The sequence below is a fragment of the Cornus florida genome, unplaced genomic scaffold (assembly GCF_030987335.1).
Source record: "Cornus florida cultivar Cherokee Brave unplaced genomic scaffold, ASM3098733v1 CherokeeBrave_3.0.0_Hap2_Chr07, whole genome shotgun sequence".
NCBI lineage: Eukaryota > Viridiplantae > Streptophyta > Magnoliopsida > Cornales > Cornaceae > Cornus > Cornus florida.
Window position 1 is genome coordinate 3,473,518 of NW_026775577.1, and position 25,461 is coordinate 3,498,978.

The window sequence follows — 25,461 nt, forward strand, 5'->3', positions numbered from 1 at the left end:
TCCATCATGTATTACTTCAATAAAGTTTACTTTTCTTTCTATTAAAATATGTATATTTATTTCATAATACATGTATCATTCAAGTTAAAAATACAATTTATAATTACACATATATAAGTCATTATTTACTATATATTAATATAACATGATTCATTGTGACATGATATTGACACGATATTGATCACAGTCGTGATGTAACAAATTCGGATAAACATCGTTGTAAATCAATCGAACCAATCAATTCATAAAAATATGTAACGATATTAAACCCTTGAAAAAGAGTTCAACCATAATATATATATCAAATAGGAAATTAACATAATTGAAAGAAAAAAAAAAAACTTATTTATTATCCATCAAGAAATCAAAATTTTATTTACGACTACTATGATCGAACTCCATTTCACATGCCAGCAAACAATTTTCGAAAAAATTATTCCAAAGAGAGCATTTGATACTCCCTAAAAAATTCCTTTATACCATTTAATTGGTTTCATCGTTTGTTTTATTATTATTATTATTTGTCTTTCAGCATCGATGTATTCTGACATAGAGCATTGTCTATATTTGGCTGTGCTGGCACGATCCACGAATACCATCTGTTCTATTCCTACTAATCCAACGGCTCAGATCCAACTGAACATCTGAACATCAATCTCCCATGGGGCAAACTAGTGACCCCCCATGTTCAAGTCTTTCTCAATCCACCTAACAAATCAAAGCAACTGAGAAATTACCAAAATCTCTGTAGCGTCATCCACATTCTAACATGTAAACTTAAACCATCTAGGGGTATTTTCGTATTTTTCTTGCACAAACATTGATATAAAACCATGTGTTCTCACCTCTATCAATTTTAGTTGCAAAACACACCTACGAGAGACACACATATAGAGAGAGAAACAAACATAAGGTCGTCGCCGGAATCTGACCCACCGGTGACCACTGTTTCGATCGACCCTCCTTTTTAGATATATATATATTTATATATTAACCTCTTATTGTTCGTGTGTTAGTATAAATCTGCTGCTATTACATCAATTCACCGGCGAAATCTGAAACGCCGGAAAATCTGGGTGAAGTTGTTCGCGTGATGGGATTCTGCATCTGTCCGTTGGAGACTCCGGCGAGGTTACTATGGAGTACTAGCTTCTTCCGTCACAAGCTCATGCTCTTCTAAAACTTAATCAGACCAAAGTTCTAATAGACCTACAGTTTTCAAACTCTGTTCTAAAGTTTCGTTTCGCCGGAAATATATATATATATATATATATATATAGCGGTTATATATTTACGGTGACAATCGCCGGAAATCTCACACACTCACAAAATATATAAGAATGGATTCTGGGCGTCTCTTCTTCGACCCCTCATGCCATGGCAACATCATGTTCCTCGGCAATACTGATCCTATTTTTCGAGGTAATTAATTATTTATTTTATTTATTTTTGTTCCCATATTATTCCTATATTTTTTTAGCATCCAAATTTTTTTTTTGGGGTTCCCATATCAGTCCTATTGCTTCTTGTTTATTACGGCTACTAAATTTGAAAAGAGAAAAAATAATTAACTCATCTAATACTACCATTCCGCTTTGTATTTTAATTTCTATGTGTGTGTGTATATATATATATATTGTTATCTAACTGTTGAATTATATGTCTGATCATAATTAGTATATGACAATGGACTTATAAAAGTGTGACAATTTTGTGGAGACATATAAATTTTATAGATAGTTTTTGTCCATTTTTGTTACTGCCGGTTGATTAATGAGAAATCCCAAGTCAACCCAACTCTAATTCAAGATACATATGAAAGAAAATGAAAAAAAATGATTTTATTTTTATTTTTTTTATTTTTTTGTGTGTGGGTGTGTGTGATTTTATTTATTTTTTATTTTTGTGTGTGTGCTTATTATTGCTTGTTTATTCTTTCTTAAAACTAAGGACTTAGATTGGTTGAGTTTCTAAAAACTATTTTTAAGAATTCACATAACAGAAAACTGTTTACATAAAATTATTTTTAAAAAATTTGTCTTTTATAATTATCTGAAAATAGATAATTTCTTAACTGAATTTTGTTTTAGAAATTGACAACCAAGGCTTTTGTATGATTTTTATGAAAATTGAAACAGACGTGCCTGAAATTTCTAACCCAACTCAACTAAAGAGGGTGAAATATTGAAATAGTATGTATTAGTCTTGATACATGCAATAGTACTCCTTAAGAATTTAATTATTATTACATGGTGTTCCAGGACCATTATCAGTGATGAACATGGAGGAAACTTCAAAGAGGCGACTATTTTTCAGCTCGCCGGAGGAGCTATACGACGATGAATTTTACGATGAAAGGTCGCCTGAAAAGAAACGTCGACTCACTCCAGATCAGGTCAGTGAACTACTGACCTCACTTGCATGATGCTTAATTTGATATATACGAATCTAACCATATGGGACACCTCTATATTCCTTCGAGATATGTATGGCATATTCATATATATACCCTTCTTTTTGTCCCACCATATCAGTATCCAATTCTCTGAATTTCTTTCTAATTAAAAATGATATAAAAGATTAAGACATAATTAACCCTTTTTCAAAGATAATAGAAAATTAAATTTAAAAATATGATTTGGTTTATCACTATATGTAACTTTTTGTGGATTTGTGAAGGTACATCTCCTGGAGAAGAGCTTCGAGGCAGAGAACAAACTGGAGCCAGAGCGCAAGAGCCAGCTGGCTAAGAAACTGGGATTGCAGCCGAGACAGGTGGCGGTGTGGTTCCAGAACCGCCGCGCACGGTGGAAGACTAAACAGCTTGAAAGGGACTATGATCATCTTAAATCCTCCTATGAGTCCCTTTTGTCAGAGTATGACTCCATTCTCAAGGACAACGAGAAGCTCAAAGCTGAGGTATTTTATACTCATCATACATAAGTTAAATCATCATAGAACTACATTCTTCTCCAGATAGATACTATTATATTTTTATTTAAGTAATATAATCTAGTGTATTGATACGAATAAAACAAAATAAAAAAGAAAGGCCTAGCGTGATGCATGTGGGACCCGTCATTGCGGGAGTAAAGGAGAGTTTAATGTACATAAGCTTGTATCCTCTTCGTCATGAGAGACTGTTTTATATTTCGAATTCATCACCTCCAGACGATAATCAGTGTCATTTTGGCCAGGCATGTAGATGATTGATGACTTGCCTGTAATGGGTCCTACCTAAGAGATTCATCCTTAGCTAAAAGATGAATATATATGAGCATGTCCAAAAAATATAGCGTCTGTTCTGTCGACTCTGAACCCATCTTGATTAGTTGAAAAAGATGAAATTTCAATGTACAAAGAAGAATATGCCTTTATAATCCCATGAAAATATGTCCAGAATCCTTATCCCCAAAAAAAGAAAAAATATATATATTCAAAGTCTTTCTAGATGAGCTAGAAATAATGATGATCTTAATGGAAGGTAAAATGGTTAGCCAAGTGCACGAAGCTTCTGTAGGGATTTAGAAAAGGTCAAATGTACACAATTTTACCTTCACATAGAAAGGTTGTTTCCGATTCCAAACACAACACTAGCTTGTGATCAAGCTATTATTATGGCTGCCAAAATAACAGTCCCTTTGGTGAATTAATCAAACTGAAAATTGAAACTAAAGATTTGGGATCTCTGACACGAGTTACACAAATTCCTTTTGTTTTAGAGATCTGAAATAGTAAATATATCCTACTTTTAGTTGACTAAATCTCAATTGCTTAATCAAACGATTAATAGTAATGTTGCATCAGAATCGAATTTGATTTTGGTGACTATAGGTTGTATCAATGACTGAGAAGCTGCAAGCTAAAGACAATGTGGATGCAGCTCCGGTGTCAGATCCAAAATCTGACCCACTCCCCGTGGAAGAGCCCCATGTTTCTGCCCTCGAATTCACTGTGAAGGTGGAGGACCGCCTGAGTAGCGGCAGCGGTGAAAGTGCGGTGGTGGACGAGGACGGTCCACAGCTTGTAGACAGTGGTGAATCGTGCTTCCTCGATGAGGATCATCGCTACCCCGGTTGTGTGGCCCCATCAGAAGAGGACGATGGTAGCGACAACGGCCAGGCTTACTTCTCCGACGTGTTCGTGGCGGCGGAGCAACACCATGAGGAGGGAGAGCCGCTGGGCTGGTGGGTCTGGTCTTAAATTAGTGTTCAACTTTGGTGCAGTACTGTTTTATATTTCCGTGAATGTGTAATATTATATGATGCCTATGGTTGCCTAGTTGTAGAAGTAACGGACAATGCCAGTCGTTGAATAAAACTGTGTTTTTAGGGTCAATTGCTTCTTGTGTTGTATTTAATTACTATTTCTTCTATGTGGTTTAGAAGTAAATTGACCCATTCATACCTTTATTTTGTGATGCATGTAATATATGTGTTTGTGGTTCTGTTCCCAACTGGATGTTGTGTGCCATTCCTCATCCCTTTAAGACTACTTAATCAATTTTTAATCTACTTGATGAGTCTCATATAAAAGTTGAAAGTTATTAATAATTCGACTTTTGGTCAATTTTTTTTGAATGTTGAAGGCTTGTAAGAGTATTTTTTTTTGTTGCGTGTAGTCTGATAATACTGTATACTTTAGTCTAACTTCGTGATAAGTTGACAAGATTGCAAGGGTAATTGGTTGTTTGGAGGGGCTCCAACTAGAATATTTGGAGGGGTATTTTAGTATTTTTCACACTTGTAATAGCCTAATAGGGGGTGGTGGCATATATATTCATTCCAAAGACTGTAATGGCAAGTGTATGTTGTTTTTTGGGAATATTTTAGTATTTTTAGCACTTGTAATGGCCTAATAAGGGCGGTGGCACATAAATTTATTCTCAACGCTTTGTAATTGCAATTGTGTGTGTTTCTTCTTGTATAATAGTATGGAAATTTTTATGGCTTCGTAAATACAATTATGTATCATTTTTCATCATATAATTATAGCGAAATCTCTGCGACTTTGTAACTGTAACCTAAATTCTAAATAAATCATATAAGTTAGTATGTTTTTGCTTGTGTTTTTTGTTTTATTTTTCTTTTAATTTATGCTTTTCAAATAGTCATGCCAATGTTGCATGGATATATAACCATAGATATACCATCTCAAAACATTAGGCTGGCTTATCATAGAGCATATGGTTTTCATTATTTGATCCACTTCATAACTCAAAATTTCAAAATATACAGTAGTTAAAAAAAGAAGAATGCTTATCTTAGTGTGATAAGTCCTCTAATGGTAGATCACAATCCTTTTCTTTATTATTTAATTCTGATGCTGACAGACAATTGAAAAACACCTCCCACCCACATCACTCTCTCACCTACCTGGTGCCAAGTTGGACTTCCATACCCTTCCGCCATTAAGATGCTCATAGTCTTTGTATGAGGTAAGATCAACATCACCATCTGTACTGAGCCATATTGAGATGCTTATACATATATGTATATATCATGTAATATCAATATCAACCTCACAATCGGTGTTAAAGAAATGTCCATTTACCACTCACACAGCGTTCTTATTAAGACCTTGATAAGCTTATTTGTAGTTTTAAGAGTAGGTCCAGATTGTAGCATCACAAACAGTTACTTTTTATCACAGCCCACTTTTTGTGATTGAGGTTGAAAGGGAGAAGATGTGTGAAGTGGCAATAGTCCTTTAAATCCAATTTCAATGATGCTTGGGTGGACAAGTTCAGTATTTTCACTGTTATAATCTCAAAATCTTATTATTAATTTAAAATTTCACAATCTTGAACTTGATCCTACTACTAATTTAGGTTAAGCAGACTTAACTCTAAAGTTCGGGTGGATTCACGGCCATCACGATTTTAAAACATATTGTGTTATATAAAAAGGTGTTAGATCAACATATATCACTTGCTTTCTCCACACTTTAGCGATGTAAGATTGTGCACCTGTAGCTCGCCAAGTGTGGTAGCCTGTCAGTGCCTCGCACCCGTCCACATAAATCGCCACACTAATGACCATGGAAAATTCTAAAATTAACGTCACCCGTCTAATCATATGTCTCACATTGACCCCACAATTATGTGTAATACCAAATTATTCACTCGTACCATCCTCGAATCGAGTGTCTCGCATTATTTTTCTCTAGTGAGGCCAACAATAACGTGAGACACTCGTTAGACAATTATTGTGCATCTAATATTCAAGGTGTACATCCATGGTATAAGTATTGAGACAATTTAAAAGACACAATTGAACAATATTCTCTACAAGAAACAACAGTAACTTCTCTTGTTATAATAAAAATGGGAATTGAAGAAACATGTGTTAGAAGAAATAAGAGGCAACTTTGTTTAATAAGTAAACTGATATTTAATATGGAGCAAGTGTTTACAGTTATTTATATTGATTGTGCTTGAAAAATAAAGAGGCAAGTGATGGTAGGAACTGTTATAGGTGATATGCTCCCTAAGCAGAGTATCCAAGCATTGAAATGGTGGGTGAAGTATGATATTATATTGCCGCGTTGTCCAATTAGATATAGACAGCAAAATTAAGGTAACCAATGCAGCCTTGACTTCTATGGATGACGAGCAACAAAGATAACAATAATATACACAAGTCGACCTCCTTTAAACTAGATTAATGGATTGTCTACTGAACACCTTTTTATATTAATGGATAGTTGTTACGTGTAAAAATTTGTCCAACTTCTAATTCATATGAAGAAGTGGTTGGGTATAAATGAGTGGGTGTATAGTATTGCCCGGTAACTTAAGTTTTTAAATAAATGGACAAGTATTTACCCGTTACAATTGGTATCAGAGTCAGACCTAATCTTTGATCCGGTATCATACCAAACACCCGACTCGAAGGACGTCCGGATCTTCAACCCAGGTTGGTAGGGTGGTTCGATCCCAACTAAGACATTGCGTGAGTTTGGGTGAGGGGAGAATGTTACAAAGGGAGATTTGTCACACATTAGATCCAGATAGAAAAATGATTGGGTATAAATGAGTGTCTGTATGCAGCACTATCCAACAATTTAAACTTTTGAATAAATAAGCAAATAACTATCCGTTGTAACGGTGATTTTTTTTTTTTTTTTTTTTTTGATTAAACGCATTTACATCTATTTTCATCACGTTTGATTCATATTTTAATATGGTTGAAAGACGAAATAATGTTAAAGACTTTTAGTGTATTAAAATTTAAATTAAATGTATTAAAAATAGATGTAATTGTGTCTAAACACATTACAGTATTAAAGTAGCTCTCATGTATATTTATTTATATTTCTATTTGCATATATATTATTCCATATAGAAAGAGAGAGGGTGATGGAGAGGAATTACATGGTGACAAAATGTCCACTCAAAAAGGACAGTTCCATGTGAAGGGGTTCGACCCCACATCAAAAACCATTTCAAACTTAGAATCTCTTCCTAGCTCCCATTTCTTTCCCTTCCTTTTTCTGATTGAGCTCTAACCTCCAGGATACGACATCTACCTTTATGTTGTCCATAGGAGGTTTATAATGTATATAGTCTATGCATGTTGTACGCATAGGAAGAAAATCTATCAACCAACTAAACCCTAAATTCACCAAAACAAACACTGAGCTCGTTTTTGGTAACTTTTCCCTTTTCACAAAGGTGTTCATAGCAATTGACATAGTGAAGTGACGTGTCTCGATTCAGACCAAAATCCGATCTATTAACGGGTCTACATTAAGCCGTGAAAACACTCCAGTGATCAGAGAGAATTGTGTTTTACCACCATCTTGAAAGAGACTGGAGAGTAATCGGTGTGTTTGAAAATGACTGTTGGTACTAAAAAACTTCCAGCTAGTGGATTTGTACAACTCCAACTCTTTAACTTCTGACCAGAAAACATTTTCCCATTAAAATCAATTGCTGTGCCAGGTTACCAATGGTCCAAATCGCCAACAAATGGAACTCATTGGTGGTGCCGGACCGACGTGATGGTATTGAAATGAAACTCGTGACGAACGAGTGCTCGGAAGATATATGGAGGACATGTAAAATCACCCTCAGAACATCAACATCACAAAATTGCAAGAAAACAATAAACAATTGAAATGATCACATGCACTTGGTAACCAAGAAACTATCCAATCATTCCTCGAACACTCGAGTTATGACACACAAAAATTACCAGCAAGATTTACCTGAATGATTAAAAAACAACATTTATAGAATATGATGGCAGAACTTTGAATTATCAAGAACCATTATATAAAGGGCATAGTATATCTCATCATCATAACAGCAACAGGTCAACAAATGCTACGAGAAGAGGACGTAGTAAAAAATGAAATACTAATTGCACCTGCTAAGCATCGTTTTATTTTCTTCTTTTTTTGACATCAATTCCTTTTGTATGTGTATGCCAGTATTGCTCCTCTGGGAAAGGTTTCCTCTCTCCTTCAAAACAACATATCCGAAAGCTGCAACAAAATGTAGTCCGAATCCAAAATTGGGTACATTGTCATGCAACTTTGCCTCTGGTTATTTCCTAACCTCCATGAAGAAATCGATAAAATTTGCCTTCCAATAAAACCTCCAGGTTAGCATGTTAGTTTTGATTCCTATACACATCGAGGAGATGGCAGCAGCAGCTGTGTTCTTTTCAATCCTCCTCTTTGTCCTGTGGGTCCATTTGCTATACAATCCACAATGTGGCTATACCAACGTTTCATATTATATAACATGCCTATTGCTTATTCCCGTTTACATCAAGAGCAACATCACCCAGTTGAAATCTCCTCAAGTAGAGAACCAATATTACCCATAATCAACCCTCGGCTTCCTTCCTCTTCTTGTTTGTTTTCCTGCTAAACTTGGATTTTTCTGTTGCGTCTAAACCAGGCTGCGGACTCTGGTCTAGCCTGCTGCTAGGATCAAGTGGGTCTAAATTGGAAAAAACATTCTCATAATTGACGGCAGCATCCAGGGAGTATAAACGCAAAGCAAGGGAAGACAAGGTAGATATCTTGGCAGCAGCTGAGAGTGATGACCAGTACCACCACACATTCCTCAAGTACTCTGCCTTGATCATGTTCTCAAATATGATTATTGCTTGAACCATCTGAAATGAAAAGGAAAAGAGAATTTCATTTGTGGGACTCATTTATGGAGGAAAAAAACATTGACAGTCCTGGAGCTAATTCTGAAGGGGGAACATTATTTACATTTTATATTTAGATTGTACACATCGATTGCTAAAAAGAAAACGTAAAAAGAACAAAGACAAACAACAAATGAGAAATAAGAACAAAGGAACCATTAACACAGAACGATACAAGTAAGAATGATGCCTCTGTAAATTTCGTAATCATGGTTTAACTTCCACTATGCTTAGGGCCGTTTACAACCAATGACTAAAAGCTTAGGCCAATTGTGTAATTTAATTAATTTATATCACTGTCATGCAACCTCACATGCATGTATAATAATTATGAGAGGATACCAAGATTCAAGAAAGGTGCTTCAATTATTTAATTTCGCCATATTTATGTCGAGATGGAATGCTTAGGCCAATGTTTTATGAGAGCATTTTGGTATCACATTCTACAATCTCATTCCAATTTAAGGAGATATCTTTCTCCATCCCCAATGCACTTTGTTTACTGCTTTATAAAAAATACAACTTGTCCATGGTCTGCAAAGTATAATTTCCATTTCTAAGACAACTAAAGAAACTGGCAAAAAAAATAATAATAATTTCCCACACAGGATGGTGCCAGGAAGATGTAAAACGCTCCTGATTGACAGTAGCTCTATTAGGATCTACAATAGTAGGACATACTGGGTGGTCTTCACATAGAGTTTTCTTAAAAGCATTTTGAAAAATGGGTCTTACCACTATTGTATTTAGCCCATTTTATTATGATTAAAAATCTTAAAACCCAATATTTGAACCTACTTTTTGAAACAAAAGCAATCTATGAGAATCAGGTAAAGGAAATAGTGACAGCTACTTCCTTGATTAGCCTTGTGGATTTGAAGCATGTAACATTCCAAAACCAGGAAAGCTATGCTATAATTTGAGGAAAAAAAAAAAAAAAAAAAAAAAAAACAAAAAAACAAAACTATAGATTCTAGCAAAAGAAGAAACTAACCTCATATATGGTCTCTGCAGATTTAACAATTGCACGCCAGGCCCATCTCCTTTCTAAGTGCGCCTTTGATGGCCTCAGAGCTGCATCAGGAAGTGCAGCATCCATATCCAGTAAATTGATCTTGAGTTGCCTTAAAATTTGAGAAGGTTTGCCTATTAGTGGCCTTAATGAAGACTTGGGGACGATGCAGCAGTTGCTAACCCCTACTACTGGAGCACGACCACATGATGACATTCTATTATCTATCTGCTGTAAGCAACAAAATGCTGGTTTCTCGTTTTCCAATGCTTCACTGCATTCGTTTGCAGCATATGTTTTGGGAAAATTATCAGAAATATTACCATGGCCTTCATTCGTTGCCATATTGTTCCCCTGGATTGAGTTTAGATACTCATCAGCTTCAAGCTCATCATCTGCAACACATAAGTCTCTTTCAGGGGGAATTAGCATTAGTGTAGAATCACTGAGATAAGGAGATACAGTTGGAAGAAATGATGGAATCCCTTTAGAACCTATAAGACCTATTTCCTGCACCAATTCCTTGTTAGTACTTTTTATCACAAATTTGGAGCAGATATCTTCAAAGTCATACGGGCATACTAAACCATCATTTTGATATTTAATCAGGCTTGAACTGAACCCAGAACACCCACTTTTGGATGTTTCAACAGTATTTATTTCACCTATGCATTCCTCTGGTGCATTCTCAGATTTCATTTTGCCCTTCCCCTTTAAAACACTGTTTTCTTTGCTCTTCTCATAAACTGGTGCAACTGCATTGCACTTGGCATTATTATGCCCCTCAAGTTCATCATCAGTGAAGAAGGTTCTGTGGCAAGAGAAGCAATGACATCTAGAAGGCCAAACAGGTTCTAAGCATTCACACCTGAACATTTTATCTTCAGTTGCAAATTTTGCCTTTCGCCCCCTCTTCTTCACGAAGTCAATTGCATCTGGCTCAAAGCATGGACCATACTTAGTCTCCAGCAATCTGGCTGCCTTAGTAACAAGACGATTAGAAGAAATAAACTTTTCACTAGTTCTCGACTTTTCTGAATCTATTTGCAGCCCATTCTGATTTTCGGATCCAGAACGTGGAGTGTCTTGGAATTTTACTTTTTGCCAGTGCAAGATGGATTCTTTCAGTTCTCTTTCTTGTGGGTCATTGTCTTTCAAACACTCAACTAGTTCTTTGATCTCAGCATCAGATTGATAGAAAACCCAAGGAGAGAAACTGGAACTGGCATCATTGAACTCATGCGTAAAAGGACAGAAAGCTCCTGAACCCCTAGGAGTCAAACAAACACCCATGTCATGTGGAGCAGAATTTCTCATAACCGAGCAGTTCTCTGAGGTCCGAAGATGTGTCATTTTGTCTCCCTGCTGCTCCGCCATGCTCCCGCTGACAATCACCCAAGGATGTGTATCCAGCTTGGCTAAGACCCAGTACAATCTGCCAGCAGAGTCACTACCCAAAAACTCCCTCCTCAAAGAGAGCTTCAGAAGTTGCTTCTTTATACTGGTAATCGAGTCCTGCAGAATTGAGATCTCATTCATCACTGGAAGTAACTCAAGGCTGTTTGCATGTGAATCATTCATGACTGTAGGGGTCACATGCTCAATTGTATGGCTGCTCTCTGCTGTATCCAAGTGAAGACAATTTCCATGCAGATCTTCAGAAGAACCTAGAGTATCAACATCCATTGCCACATATTTTTGCATGTCACAGTGGGAACTGTTTTCTCTATTCAAGTCAGCAGTTTCTTGTTGAAGAAGATTTGACACAAGCAAGTGGCTGCCGCTTACCAATGGCTGGACATCTTGGGATTGATGTTCAACATCCATACAATCAGTAATTTGGCTGTTGACAGAACACTTTCTCAAAAAATTATTGGCAGATGGGTATTTATTAGAAACAACAGAACTGATCCCTTTTTTACCCCCCTTAAGTTGTGCAACATCCTCAGAAAAAGCATTACTAAAATCGGGCCCATCATTCAACACATGCTGCCATCGAGAACATTTACCATTGTTTGCAAGGGCAGCAGGCCCTTCTTTACCAACATTTCCAACTGCATTACTAAAATTTCTCTCTATAATCGCAACTTCTGCAGCTAAGATTTCTTCTTTCTGCTTTAAATTTTTCCACTCTACAAACAAAGAACGCAATTTCTGCTGCAAGTCAGCAGACTCTTTGGCACAGTGCTCAAGATGTTGATGAATAAGCGTAGTATTCAACAACTCATCACAAAGAATATTAAGCAAGAATATTCTCTGAAACCAGAAAAAAAGTGGAAGTCAATTAAAAGAAAGCAATGAAGGAAACAGAATATAAGAACCAATTCTTAAACCAAAAAAAACCTGAAAGGCTATATAGTCACTCAGTCATACATATTTCAAAGAGAGAGGTCAAAGGTTCAGTCCCTGTGGGGCAGAATTGCGTGTGTGAGTTACTTGCTGTGGGAGGGGGTGGGGAGAATTGGTCATATATATTTCAAAGTTCTGTTTTTCTTTTTCTTTTTTTGGTTTAACCATTATTGCCACCAGAAGCATGTTCACTGTGTTGCCAATGCCAAAATTTGGGTCTTGAACAAATCCCGTTCCACTGTACAATCTGCTGAAGACAGCAGTTAGAGCACACTGCATAAACTTATAAAAGGAACATGCTTAAGTAAATGTGTAAACTTTTGACAGATGATTCGATCTTTATCCAAAACCACTGATTTTTTTTTTTTGTTCTTTCCTCCTCTTATTTCTCTATTCATTTATTTTGAAAGGGAGAGGGGCCCGAGGGGATTCAAAGAATTTAGCAACAGTGCCTTTTTCCAAAGTATTTGGTATCGGTTGCATGAATCCTTTCTCATCATTCAGATCTATTAACACCACCATAACATCAACCAAACTACAAGTTAACCATCTTTCCTATCACAACTCATGCTAATTTTGGTCTTTCCCTTCCCTATTATTACTTTAGAACAACATCACTGTTCGTCAGTAATGCAGTTTTTGGTCTTCTCATAATACAATTGAAGTTTTTGTGTGTCAGTAACTCTGTTTGAGAATACCTTCATAAAATTGATGGAAACTTCTATAAAGTACAAATGCAATCAGATATCAATCAAAATTTAGCAAGACGAGTACAACAAGAAAAAATATGGCAAGAAAGGGACAACCAGACTAACCTCATCTACACTAAACTCCCAATACTCCCTTTCTTCCATTACAACAGCTAAATGTCTTAGTGCGTCCAAGTATAAACAGCTAACTTCTCCATGTTTTCTTTTTCGGTCTTCGCAAATGATTGATGTACATTCCGATGCATCTTGAACCATGTGCTTACCAGCCACACAAGATGGACAATACCAGTTTCCTTTTGGAATCCTTGCAAGTGGCGGATTCAAGCAATAAGTATGATACTCTGCATCACAAGTATCACACAATAGAACGCTGTCATCGTCTTTATCAATGCCACATATTTTACAAACCCCCTCTTCCCAAGGGGCTTTCGGAAGTTCACTTGCAGGTACAAGAAAATCATTGATTTCCTTCTTTGAGTCAGCACTTAAGCATTTTGATTTAGCAAACCCCACAAGTTTCTGGAATAGTCTGACAACCTGCAACAGAGAGAATATTTTAACCTCTCAAGAGAAGCACCAAAACCAATTCAGCAAGACTAAAGTGCAATGGGAAGAAAAGGAAGATGGAGCAAAAGATGATAGTGGCCCTGAAATTACAAAGAATCTACAGAAGTGGCCCTGAAATTACAAAGAATCTACAAACCTCCTCCTCATACAATGATTCGAAATTGTTCAGCAATGCCTCGGCCAACTGAACCATATCAGGGCGATCACAATGAGCAATACGAATATTGGTCCACAACTGCAAGTTTGGGGGGAACGGGGGAAGAAGCGTTAGCATGTTTTACCAGTCAAATTTTCAACATAATTTCTAGTAAGCTATACATTTTCAATATCAAAAGGCAAGTCATAAAAAATAATAACAAAAACCATGCAGTTGGTGCAAAATTTAAAATAAGCACGTAGGCATACCTACTATGCATTCATTTACTAAATACAGATTTCTGAGCGCAAAGCCGCAAATGTCAAACATTGGCACAGATTGGACAAATAGATAATAAAATTGATGGCAGAATTAACAATGCATTCCTTGTCATTAAGATGTTTGCTTGTGTAATTGTGGCTGCTCGGGAACATCAACAACTACATCTTTGACACACAGTACAGTGAAGAAAATCCAAGCAATTTTAAAAATACCACGCCACTTTGGAACTTTTTAATAATTAAATTGTTCTTTTAAAGATCTAGGAGTTCATTAGTTGCACAAAATTCTAAGAACACCAGTGAATTGGTTCAAAATTAACCTTAGAATCCGGAAGGCTCAGAAAACATAATGAACATAAATCAACAAAACATAAACATAAAATCAATCATATTGCTTCATATCCTAATATAAGTGAGAAAAATCTAGCTAAATTAGCCAATCATGTAATTAAATCTTAAAAGCTTGACAAATTTATATTTACAAAGAAAGAAAAGCTATAGTTTAAAACAGACAGTTCAATCTAAATCTAAAGACAGATTTGTGGTTTTTGTCAGTCACCATCATTGAACCAGGATCACAGTCAACAAGATATATAGGTCACAGCCATTACCCAGTTTTGGTCGACAAACTGGACTCAAACCTAATGTTTATTTAACACAAAATGGCTGCTCTCAAACTGAAATCAAGCTCTCACGTTTACAATCCATGCTTGGACCATTTCATTGAGCAATGTCCATAAGAGATTATCATCCAACTTCATGTTACAAGTCTATGAATTGTTCCTGTTGAAGGACTTAAATATTGAAGTTCCACCCTCTCAAACAGCTTAATCTTTTAGAGTATATGGTGGTTAACATGGTATTAGAGTCAAACCCAGTCCTTGATCCAGTGTCACATCAAATGCCCACCTGAGAGGTGTCCAGGGTCGGTCGTTAGAGGTTCTTGTCCCATATCAGATCCGGATGGGAAAGGTCATGAGCTTATATGGGTGGATATGCGGCATTACCCAATGGCTTAAGTTTTTGGGTCAGACGGCCCGGCCTGATAAAAGTGGTATTAGAGCAGGCAAGGTCCCGTGTTCAAACCTTACCATCACCCTGATAATTAAAATTGAAAGACATGTTGGACCAAAAGAAGGCCACATGTGAGGGGGCGTGTTGAAGGACTTAAATATTAAAATTACACCCTCTCTAACCGCTTGAGCTTTTAGAGTATCAAACCTCCCACACATCTATTTCCTAATGAGAATCAAACTATCCATCTTCTCATCTGAAAAATGCAGCAACCGTCCGAGTTTTTTGTAGACAATCCATGACCAATATTTGTTACCATTGAATAATTGTATCATGCATAGAATAAGTGTGAAATGTATTAACCTCCATGCAGAATTTCATGCAAGAAAATTATGGAAAATCAGCAGTGTCACTCGTAGAAAACCTTTCCAGGTCAAAATGAATGGAAAACAATGAAGTCATAGAATAAAGTTGCCCAATCAAAATCAAATTCTAAAGGAAACAGACCTCTCGAACATCCTCAAGAAAGGCTTCATGTGATCCGTCATAGGCTCCAGCAGCCAATCTCAAATCAATAGTCCTAAAATCCAGAGGGCGTGAGACCATAGCTGGAGATCCAAGAATTCCCTCATCATCATTATCGTTATTGCTTATCAGTTTTTTTCCCAGCAAGTTGCAGAAGACTTTTGCATCATCAGCAGCAGCTGCACGACGTAGTACAATACGACATTGTTTCATAATTATATCAGATATAGAAATATGAATCGTTCTCTTTCTTTCCCTATCAGGTTTCTGCCGCACACCTTCACCATAAACATCTGCTAGCACTGAAATTATAGCTTTCTGGTGCCAAACAACAAAAAAGAGCACTCAGTCTGTAGTTAGGGCCAAGTTAAGGAGCGTTATTAACTCAAAACATACACTTGACCACCGCATTGGCACATTGTATATGAAAAAAAAAAAAAAAAGTCTAAAAGAGTTCATTTTGACAGCCCAGTTGTAATACAACTGGATAAATTATCATTTATAAAACAGAGTCGATATAACTTTTAAGCTAAAACACTAAATAAAACAAATAAAACAGAAAATAAATAAATAAATTTAAAAAAAATACAGAAAAGAAATAATAATCTTTGTTTGAGATGACACAGTTTATTTTCCTTTAGATCAACATAACCATACTTGATGACAAAAAGAGTAAAGACAGAAAGGCTAAGGAGAGATATATGGTAAGGCAAAAGTAGAAAGCTAATCCAGCAACTCACAACCACACAAATTTTTACTAATATCAACTTGGAAGTCTTGTGTAGTAGCACACGCACCAATTATACTAAGCTTAAATAGAATAAACCTCAACTTTCAAGTTCCTAGAAAAATGATATGGAAACATAATGATGAGAGAAAGTTTGGGCAAAGACATCATATTTTGGTTAATATCTAAATGTTGCATTCTTTTTTATTTTTGGATAAGTAAATTGTATCCAAAGACGTGAATTGTCATGAGTGAGAAAATGGGTGGAATCCAGAGAGCAACAACCACCAAAATTATGAGACATTACAAAAATAATTTCTTGCAAAATACTAACAACAGTCCAAATCACCATTCAATTGAAATCAAGAGCTATCAATAGCAATGGCCTGTTTAGTAGCTGTAAACACGAGATTATTGAGTAGGGAAGAGGAAAAATGCAATGCAAGAACAAGACAACAGTATGCATGCATGGACAAGTTCAAACAGCTCTACACTCTAAAAGTTGCACAAAATAAATATAATGTATATATGATATGAAAAGGATGGGACCTTCACCTTTAACACAATGAAGAAATTCTATTCCAGAGAAGGTATTAGCAAACAGGTCATTTCATTGTACTACAATGGAGACAACAAATTTTATTTCTCTTTTTCCATTTAAACATAAATTTTTTAATGTCGCATGGGGAACAACTAAGCATTTCTTCATATTATACGATAATTAGCATGAGCATGATCTAGTATATTGCCCTCTGAAATCACCTAACAAAAGAAAAAATCAATTCGATGTTAAAACATGTAAGAGTGTACAATGAATTCTGTGAAGACTGTAGCAACTAGCGAAATCAGAAGAACAATAAATCAGTCAGCACATGTGCAAATTTAAAATCCTTTGCTCCCAACAAAAATAAACAATACACTTCCAGTAATTGTAATCCCAAGGAGTTTAACCTGACACCAATGAAAGACGGGAATTACTTGGAAATATCACCTTTGTAGGTCCAGATGCATTTCCTTTATATACTTCCTTACTGATTGAATGCTCCAATATTTTCTTCGCCCATTCTGGAGGGCCTTTCTCCAAAGCATCATAGACACATTTTCTGATTCTAGCTCCCACATTTGTGGGCAACTTTTTAACAGGTTCCAGCAACTGTGCCCACTCCGGAATATTATCATCAGTCATCTTGGACCTTTCACAAGCACCAGCTCCATCAGATCCTCCATCATCAAAGGTCAGAATATCTTTATCTCTGTTCAAAGAACCAAAAATTTTCTTGGTAGCTTCTGCAAGCAACTGAATGCAATACAAGTCAGTCAGTGCATTATGATACATACCCTTTTTCTCTTTTTTTGTTTTTATTTTTAATCTTCTCTTTTTTTCCTATTAAAATCCAGCAACACCAAATCAAAGTTTTAGCTACAAGTACAACTACTGGGAAGAAAAAAAAAAAAAAAGGAAGAAGCTGTTTATAGAGCATAAATATCATCCAAAAATTAATAACATAAGAAGATTTAAATGGGAAGAGCAACCAGCATCCATATTTTTGTAGCAGGAAAAGAACATTCATTGCTCCTTATAAGAGAACAAGATTACCATAGTGGGAAATCAGAATTATGTACCAATATTTTAAATTTATATTTTTGACACAATTGAAAGCTAACGCAAAACAAACCAAAGAAAAAAAAAAAAAAAAAAAAAAACACAGAGCTAAATAAGAAAATGTAAAACAACAGCGCTAAAATTATAAATTTCATCACCAACTAAATGCACCTATATCAACTGTAGCATTGTATCTTTTACGGCTATATGATAAACTGAAAACTTGAAACTGCAAATTTTAGTATTAAATCAGTAGCACTGAGACAATATCTAAAGGTAAATATGAAAATTCAAGTATATTTTATTAAACTTGTTCACTGATAAGTTAAAAGTTAGTTCTCTATGACCAAAAGCTCAAAGACAATTACAGTTATTCTCTAATTGGTAAATAATTATGAGTAATGCATCTTCAATAGGGTCATTGAACAGCCTTCCTGACATCATCACAACTAATGAGCATTATCATCTTGAAAATCTTTTAAACCTGCTCTCAACTAACAATTCAATCCAATAATGTGTATTAACATGTATGAGTAGTACACTTTTTAACCCGTAGAGATAAATCTAGAAACCTGACATTTTTCATTTCCTACAACGTATTCCAAGTCATAGCATCAAAACACAAAATCAAAAGTTAACAAGGGCATCCTCTGAGTGACAAGGAATGTTTAAGGCCATGAAAACAGCATGTCTAACCAATCCTTCTTCCAACAATGCTAAGGAATTATATAGCTACAAGGTCCAAACATCTGTAAAGGTTAGACTATATAAATACTGAATAAAGGACTTAGATGCAATCTTACCACTGCATCCGCTTCCATTCCCACCACTCCAGTAAGTGAACCACAGAGCACTCCACCATCACCTTGCAAGCAATGAAAAACTTTACTGCTCTCACTGATAGTTAGCTCTGCAGAGTCGAAGTTACCATCCATGGATAAGATAGCTAAAACATATCTCCGAGCCAATTCTGGCCAAGTCAATTCATTAATAGGAAGCACATTGACCTTGGTTCTTTTTGCGGCAGTTGAGCAGTCTATATCCTTCTTCTTTCCTCGTTTTGATTTTGGCTCCCCAGTATCAAAATTTGGATCTACAATTGCAGCCACTTTGGACAGCAGTTCACTTATTAGCACTTTCAACAGTGAGCAGTGAGCCTTCGTCAATGTGAAACCTGTGCACTTGCTAAAACTAACTGATGTCATTCTAGCTTGGGCCGCTTCCTTCATAACTCCCGTTTTAATTTGTATGAATTCATGTGGACCTTCAACAGGAACTGCTGAACCAGATTCATTTCTCGGTGATATGATGTGCCCACCTGTACCATTAGTTCTACAAAAAATGTCTTGATTATTGTGGAATTCCCCTCCTAATTTCTCTTGAAGACATGAGCCATCAGACCATGGGCTAATAAGTTCCTTTTCAAGTTCTTCAAATGACAAAGGCTCTCTTAAACCCAAAAATTCAAAGAAGCGCAGCAGCAACTCCCATACCTGGATTGAAGAAGGATGAGAGCTCATAAATTAGCATTTAGATTTCCTTACTTGATCAGTACAACTATGTTATTTAACTCAACAGAGTCATAAGCAGTATGCACATACCTGAAGAACATCACCAACAAGCTGACAAGGAAGCCTTGAGCTAATAGGCTTTCCAGGAGGAAGGCAATGTTTTTTCATTACAGGGTCTTCAACCACCTGCATACTGTTCTGTTTGGAGCCTCTAAACAAACCATCTAATGCTTCTTCATCAGAAGCTTGTACTCCACCCTTTGTATTTGCCAGTAGAAGCCCATTTCCAACCGTTACAGATGAAGAACTGTTACTTCTTTCCTTCAGAAGTACATATTGTGAGCAGGCAAGAATACCAGGAAGCCTTTCTACAAATTGTTGCACAAATTCCACATCTAATCCAAATCTATCCTGGTCCAGCCATTTCACCAGAGCTTCAAACACAGTTTCAAGCTTTTTATTATCCTGAATAACAGATGGGATGGTGAAGGAGCAGAATGAACAGCATAATTTGGCCAATGAAGCAAATTTTTCCTCATTACTTCCATCAGAAACCCAGTGAGCTGAGCATGTTCTATTTTCAACGTGCTTGCAAAAGAACTTTAGAGTACCTCTCTTAACATAGAATTCACGGCACATTTCGATGAATTTTTTAGACATCATTCTCCACGCTGAAGATGAGGAAGACTCTTCAACCGAAAAGTCGCCAACGTCGTCACTCAAATCTAAATTATCAGATAAAAGGTTTCCAAATCTTTCACAATGGGTACCGGTTTCAAGCTGCAAGCGGTTTGATGTCTGCACATTAGATTCATCATAACTGCCAAGGCATGACAAAATATCATGTTCCAAAGGCGGGGAAGGGTCTGAGAGGATCATCTGAACAATGCAATCCTCATCATAATCTACATTGACAGAAGTAATCTCATCATTTTCTTCTTTGTTTTGACAACAATTTGACCTATAGAGAACAGTTGAAGCATCAGGAATGGACAATGCAGAGCACGAGCACCTTCTGACCTTGAAAATGGGTCCAGAATTTCCACCATCTGACACATCACACATAAAAAGAGATCCAGTGATCTTATCATGCCAGCAGGATCTATAGCCAATAGGCCAGATCTGGTTGAAAGTATGATAAGATAATCTAGTGTCAATTTTCCCCAAAGAAAGAACAAATAAATCTTCATACTGAACTGGAAGTCCATCCTGAAAAGAATAATGTGCACAAAAGGTAAGCATGAAGAGAAAGCTGCAGAACGTACACCACTTGTAATATGTACATAGAATGAAAAGCTCAAATACTGAAGAAAAAAATATGAAAATAGGTCCACTAACATTTGCACTTACATTAAGTTGTTGAGGCCCAATGCTACTGTTCTCTTCTGTCGTAATTTCCATGACTTCTACATTATTTCCATGTTCGCTGGCCTGATCCATAGTATGGAAGTCAAATGGAGGAACTTCACGTGATCCACTTAGTGAAGTCCCATTATTTTTAGTGACACCATTTGCCATTGTTAGTCCAGCAGACTTCTGTATTTTGGGTAAATGCAGCCTTCTCTGCAGTGAAGCAGGGTCATCACTTCTTACTTCGGGTTCTACAGAGTTTCTATTAGATGTCAACCCAAGATAACAGGCAACTGCGGGCAATGACTCAAATATTTTCCCATTTGGAGCACAGTAAACAGCATGTAGTTCACCACTGTTTATTGATGTTCTAAATTCCACATGCCAACCTTCTTCTAGTACACCATTCCTTTGAAAAACGAACTCGCCAAGAGCCTGTAAATACATCTTGCTCAGGTGTTGAGGTGGCAACTTAATATTTCTATGATTATTACTCCTAAACCTTCCTAAAAGGGAGTGCATATCCACCTCCTCAGAACTTCTACCCTCAGTCAACGAGTGTTGTAATATATCTTCAAAACTCAATTTGGCAGTATGTGTCTCGATACCAGATTCTTTTTGCAAACCAAATTCATTTCCCGCATACAAGTTTGAATATGCCACTGGGGCACCAAATGGATTGCCACCAAAAGAATTATCATCTGGAGTGTGCTTTCTAAAAACCACAATAAATATAACCAGTAACTATATAAAAGCATACATATCAGGAATTTTTTTAAAAAATATAAATTAACCAATAAGAGAAACAAGACAGAGGAAAAACAGAACTAAAAAGAAAAAGAAATGGTAAGAGAAACTCAAATATGAGAAATCAGATAACACGACAGATTACCACCAGACCATTTGCCTAGGTGATAGAAGCTCTCCTCCCCTCTGGGGAAGTCAAGGGTTCAAGCCCCAAGCAAATTTTTGTGTGTGTGTGAGTTGTTTGCCGAGAGAGAGAGAGAGAGCAGAGCAGCTTCTCTCAATCTAGTTAAGATTCAGAGAAAACCACCTCTTAAACCCTACCTACTGCAATATCTCATCTTATATATGTATAACAACAGCCCAACAACTGATCCAATTGCAGATTATTTCCAGAATTGCTACCAGCAGTTCAAGGAAGGATCAACCGATAGACAACATCATGACCATCACCCCACATATCCAGATTAATTAAATGCACAGACACTTTTAACAAAAATAAATAAATAAAAATAGAACTTTTACAAATCAGTTCAAGGACCAACCAAAATCCTGCTTCAAATTCTGACCTACTTGTCAAGAAAGTAGAACTTTATACTCCTTCTTACATTAAAATTCAAAAGTGGATTGTGATTTGTGTGTCTTGCCAAGGAGTAATAGTATGCATTATATGATGTAGGCCCAAGAAGATCAGTCTTGGGTGAGAGATCTAAGGTGATCCTGGAGATGGAGAGAGAGAGAGAGCAGCGATGGACTGAGAAACACAAGGATCAGATTCCAATGTACTAACACAGAAAACGAGTCAGTGTATCCCGTACTTATGGGAGTCTGATTGTACACAAAGGGTGAAGACAATACCTAGTGAAATGGTGCCAGTTGGCAAGCCAGATCCTGCCACCTATAAGGAGTGACATTGGCAAGGTAGGAACACAAATACAAGACATGTCCTCGAATATGGAAAATGTTTTGTCTCAAAGAGTATTTGCCATCTCTGTCTCAAAGACTGGTCCAATGCAGCTCATGATATCGGACATCAAAAGGGTGGGGCAACCACCCTATTAGGAACCCCAAGGATCCTAATAGGACCACAACTCAATCTGAAAATTAGGTGGCAATTTGTGCTTCTTAGTCATATTCATATCGTGTCATGATATGGGTATTCTACTATAGGGGTGATGGGTCAACACGAACATGACGTGATTATCGTCCTACTTATTTAATAAATGGGTCAATCCCTAGCACGACAAGACCTGTTTAATTAAATTTACAAGCTTTTAGGGTCATTTCAAAGACATCCCTTTTTTCAGTAAAATGGAAGATCCTCAACTGTTTTACTAAAAATTGAATGAAATGATATTGTTTTGTTTTAGATGACCATGACGCGTTTACCCTACATGTTTTATTAAGTCTGTCTAATCTGGCTATCAAATGATTGGTGGGTTGTTATCTCATCAAATTGTAATCCCATACCCACACCCAATTGAAGGGCTGGGCATGTTATCTAGATTTTGGGTCAAAATGACATCCCTATTACCAAGGCAATTGATCATGTTCTCTTCGCATTCTTTTGCACCCATCAACAGCAAAGACCCAAAGAGTTGCCTTCACTTTCAGCATTCCTAAATAGATCAACACCCATGTTAAAAAGCGGGAGTAGTCACATTGTCTTCTCAATACCATCTACCTATCAAAGAAAGATATCCTCCTTTTTTCTGTAATTAAGCTAAAGAAAGATATCATTATTGCTAATGCAGTATTGGTTTTGTATGCACAACTAGAAAAGCAGTTTGAATTCTGAACAACTCTCCACATAAGCATTTGATTTGGCAATAATTGCAATCAAAATATATTACATTGATATGCGTATTAACATGTGTAACTAAATTATTTTTTCAGTATATCGATTGAAGTAAATAATTGAATTCAAGAATTTTTTTTTTTTTTACAAGTAAATAATTGAATTCAAGAATTAAATCAAAGCGTGAAACTCATACCTCAAACCCGGCAGTTCCTCAGTCCCCTCGTCTTCACCATCATTTGGAGGTGAAGCATTAATGTTCATAATCCGACGCTTTTTCGATCCCAAAGGCCACCGACTACTCGACACTCCACTGCTCACACACTCTCCACACAACCACTCGTCCAACGCCACCGCCTCTCGTCCCACCAATCCGGAGCAACCGAGGTGGAACCCGCGCTCGCATCCGTCGCAGACCACCGTTTTTCCCACAACCTCTGGCCGGCCACACGCACCGCATGACGAACCGTGAGAGTCCCCGGGAATCTCGGCCGGAGCTCCAGCGGGCGGCGTCGGGTGGTCGTGGTAGGCCCGGACGAAGTCGAAGGCGGCGTCAGAAGGTAGGGTTTCGGATGAGGAAGACGAAGGGATTTCATTGAGATCGATGGCGAGACTGGAACGAGTTGGTTGTTCTGGTTTGGAATCAGCGAGTTCCATTATCCGAGTATAGATTTCGAGTCCGAGCTAGGTACATAACTAACTGATTGTGAAGGTTCGATCTCCTGGAAGATGAGAAATGTGGAGGCGACCATGTATCGAAAGCTTCAAATTCTGGAAAAAGATTTGTGTGTGTATGTCGTTTCGTTTCGAACAACCGACTCACGAGGAGAGAGAATAACAGCCAAAAGCGAGCAAAGCTGACGACGTAGAGGTAGGAATGGCTACGGGTTGGGAAACCGGGTTACCTGACCCATCACACCATATAATTGGTTTGTAATTTTATTAGAGAATTATATTCTCAAGTAATTTTATTTTAAACTAATTCAAAATTATTTGTTTAAAAAATATATATATATTGGAAAATGATTTTTGCACCGCTAAACTTATTTTTTTAATTGGCCAATCATGCAACAAATAAGGTAATTGTATTTGGTATAAATAGTCAATAAAAATTAGGGAAGGCTATTTTTTTTTTTTTGCCGTGCTATACTCTCTTTTCTTTTTCTTTTTGGAAGTCCTCTCAAAGAACATAATTTATTCTATACTGATAAATTGATTTTTGGCGGTCAAAAGAGATACTAATCTCAATCAAAACAAATAATTTATTCAACAAAATTGATAAGAAGATTATTCAATTCATTAATGCATTATGTCTTATTTTATAATGCCATAAATACCCTTGATATAACTTTAAATTTATTTTTACCTTCTTTAGATCCATGTGCTATACTTTCTTTTCGTAGGTCTTCTCAAAGAAGATAATTTATTCTATACTGATAATTTTATATTTGGCAGTCAAAAGAGATAATTTATTATGACTTTTTTTGTGCAATCAAAACAAATAATTTATTCAATAAAGTTGACTTTTTTTTTCACTCCTGTCAAAAGTGGTATTATTTTTTATTTTTTATGGTCCCATCAAAAGAAATATATATATATATATATTGAATAAATTGTTTCTTTTAACCGGACCAAAAATTTTAAAAGTAACCATTAATTATCTCTTTTGACAGGAAAAAAAAAAAGTTATATATATATTTTGTCCTAGAAACAAAATATTATTCAATATATTTTTTTTATCTTGCCAAAAATATCTAAAATATTAAAGATTAGATATAAGGAGATAAAATTTGAAAGGAAATTTGTGTCATTTAAAAAGTAATAATTATTTATTTGTAAAGTTAAGGTTATAATTGTCATTTCATTTAAGATTTTAGTGTAATCGTAAAAAAAATAAAGTTTGCAATTGTTCAGTATTAGTATTATTACTACTCATATATACTTAAAGATTGCATTAAATTTAA

At 36.2% G+C, this 25,461-nt stretch overlaps 2 protein-coding genes across 2 annotated transcripts; one reads left to right on the forward strand and one right to left on the reverse strand.

Moving 5' to 3' along the window:
* Positions 1-866: 866 nt before the first annotated feature.
* On the forward strand, positions 867-4,412 carry LOC132315782 (homeobox-leucine zipper protein HAT5-like). Its single transcript, XM_059814184.1, has 5 exons — positions 867-938; positions 1,017-1,422; positions 2,262-2,395; positions 2,680-2,919; positions 3,835-4,412. The coding sequence occupies exons 2-5, from the start codon at positions 1,341-1,343 to the stop codon at positions 4,201-4,203; spliced, it is 825 nt and encodes a 274-aa protein (XP_059670167.1). The 5' UTR covers positions 867-938; positions 1,017-1,340; the 3' UTR covers positions 4,204-4,412.
* A 3,794-nt stretch (positions 4,413-8,206) lies between these two features.
* On the reverse strand, positions 8,207-24,327 carry LOC132315783 (methyl-CpG-binding domain-containing protein 9). Its single transcript, XM_059814185.1, has 10 exons — positions 23,694-24,327; positions 20,956-21,670; positions 19,696-20,814; positions 18,898-19,587; positions 17,483-17,788; positions 15,747-16,082; positions 13,945-14,043; positions 13,347-13,778; positions 10,165-12,438; positions 8,207-9,131 (listed from the first exon to the last, which is right to left on the reverse strand). Exons 1-10 carry the CDS (start codon positions 24,152-24,154, stop codon positions 8,838-8,840), a joined length of 6,726 nt encoding a protein of 2,241 aa, XP_059670168.1. The 5' UTR covers positions 24,155-24,327; the 3' UTR covers positions 8,207-8,837.
* Between the last annotated feature and the right edge of the window lie 1,134 nt (positions 24,328-25,461).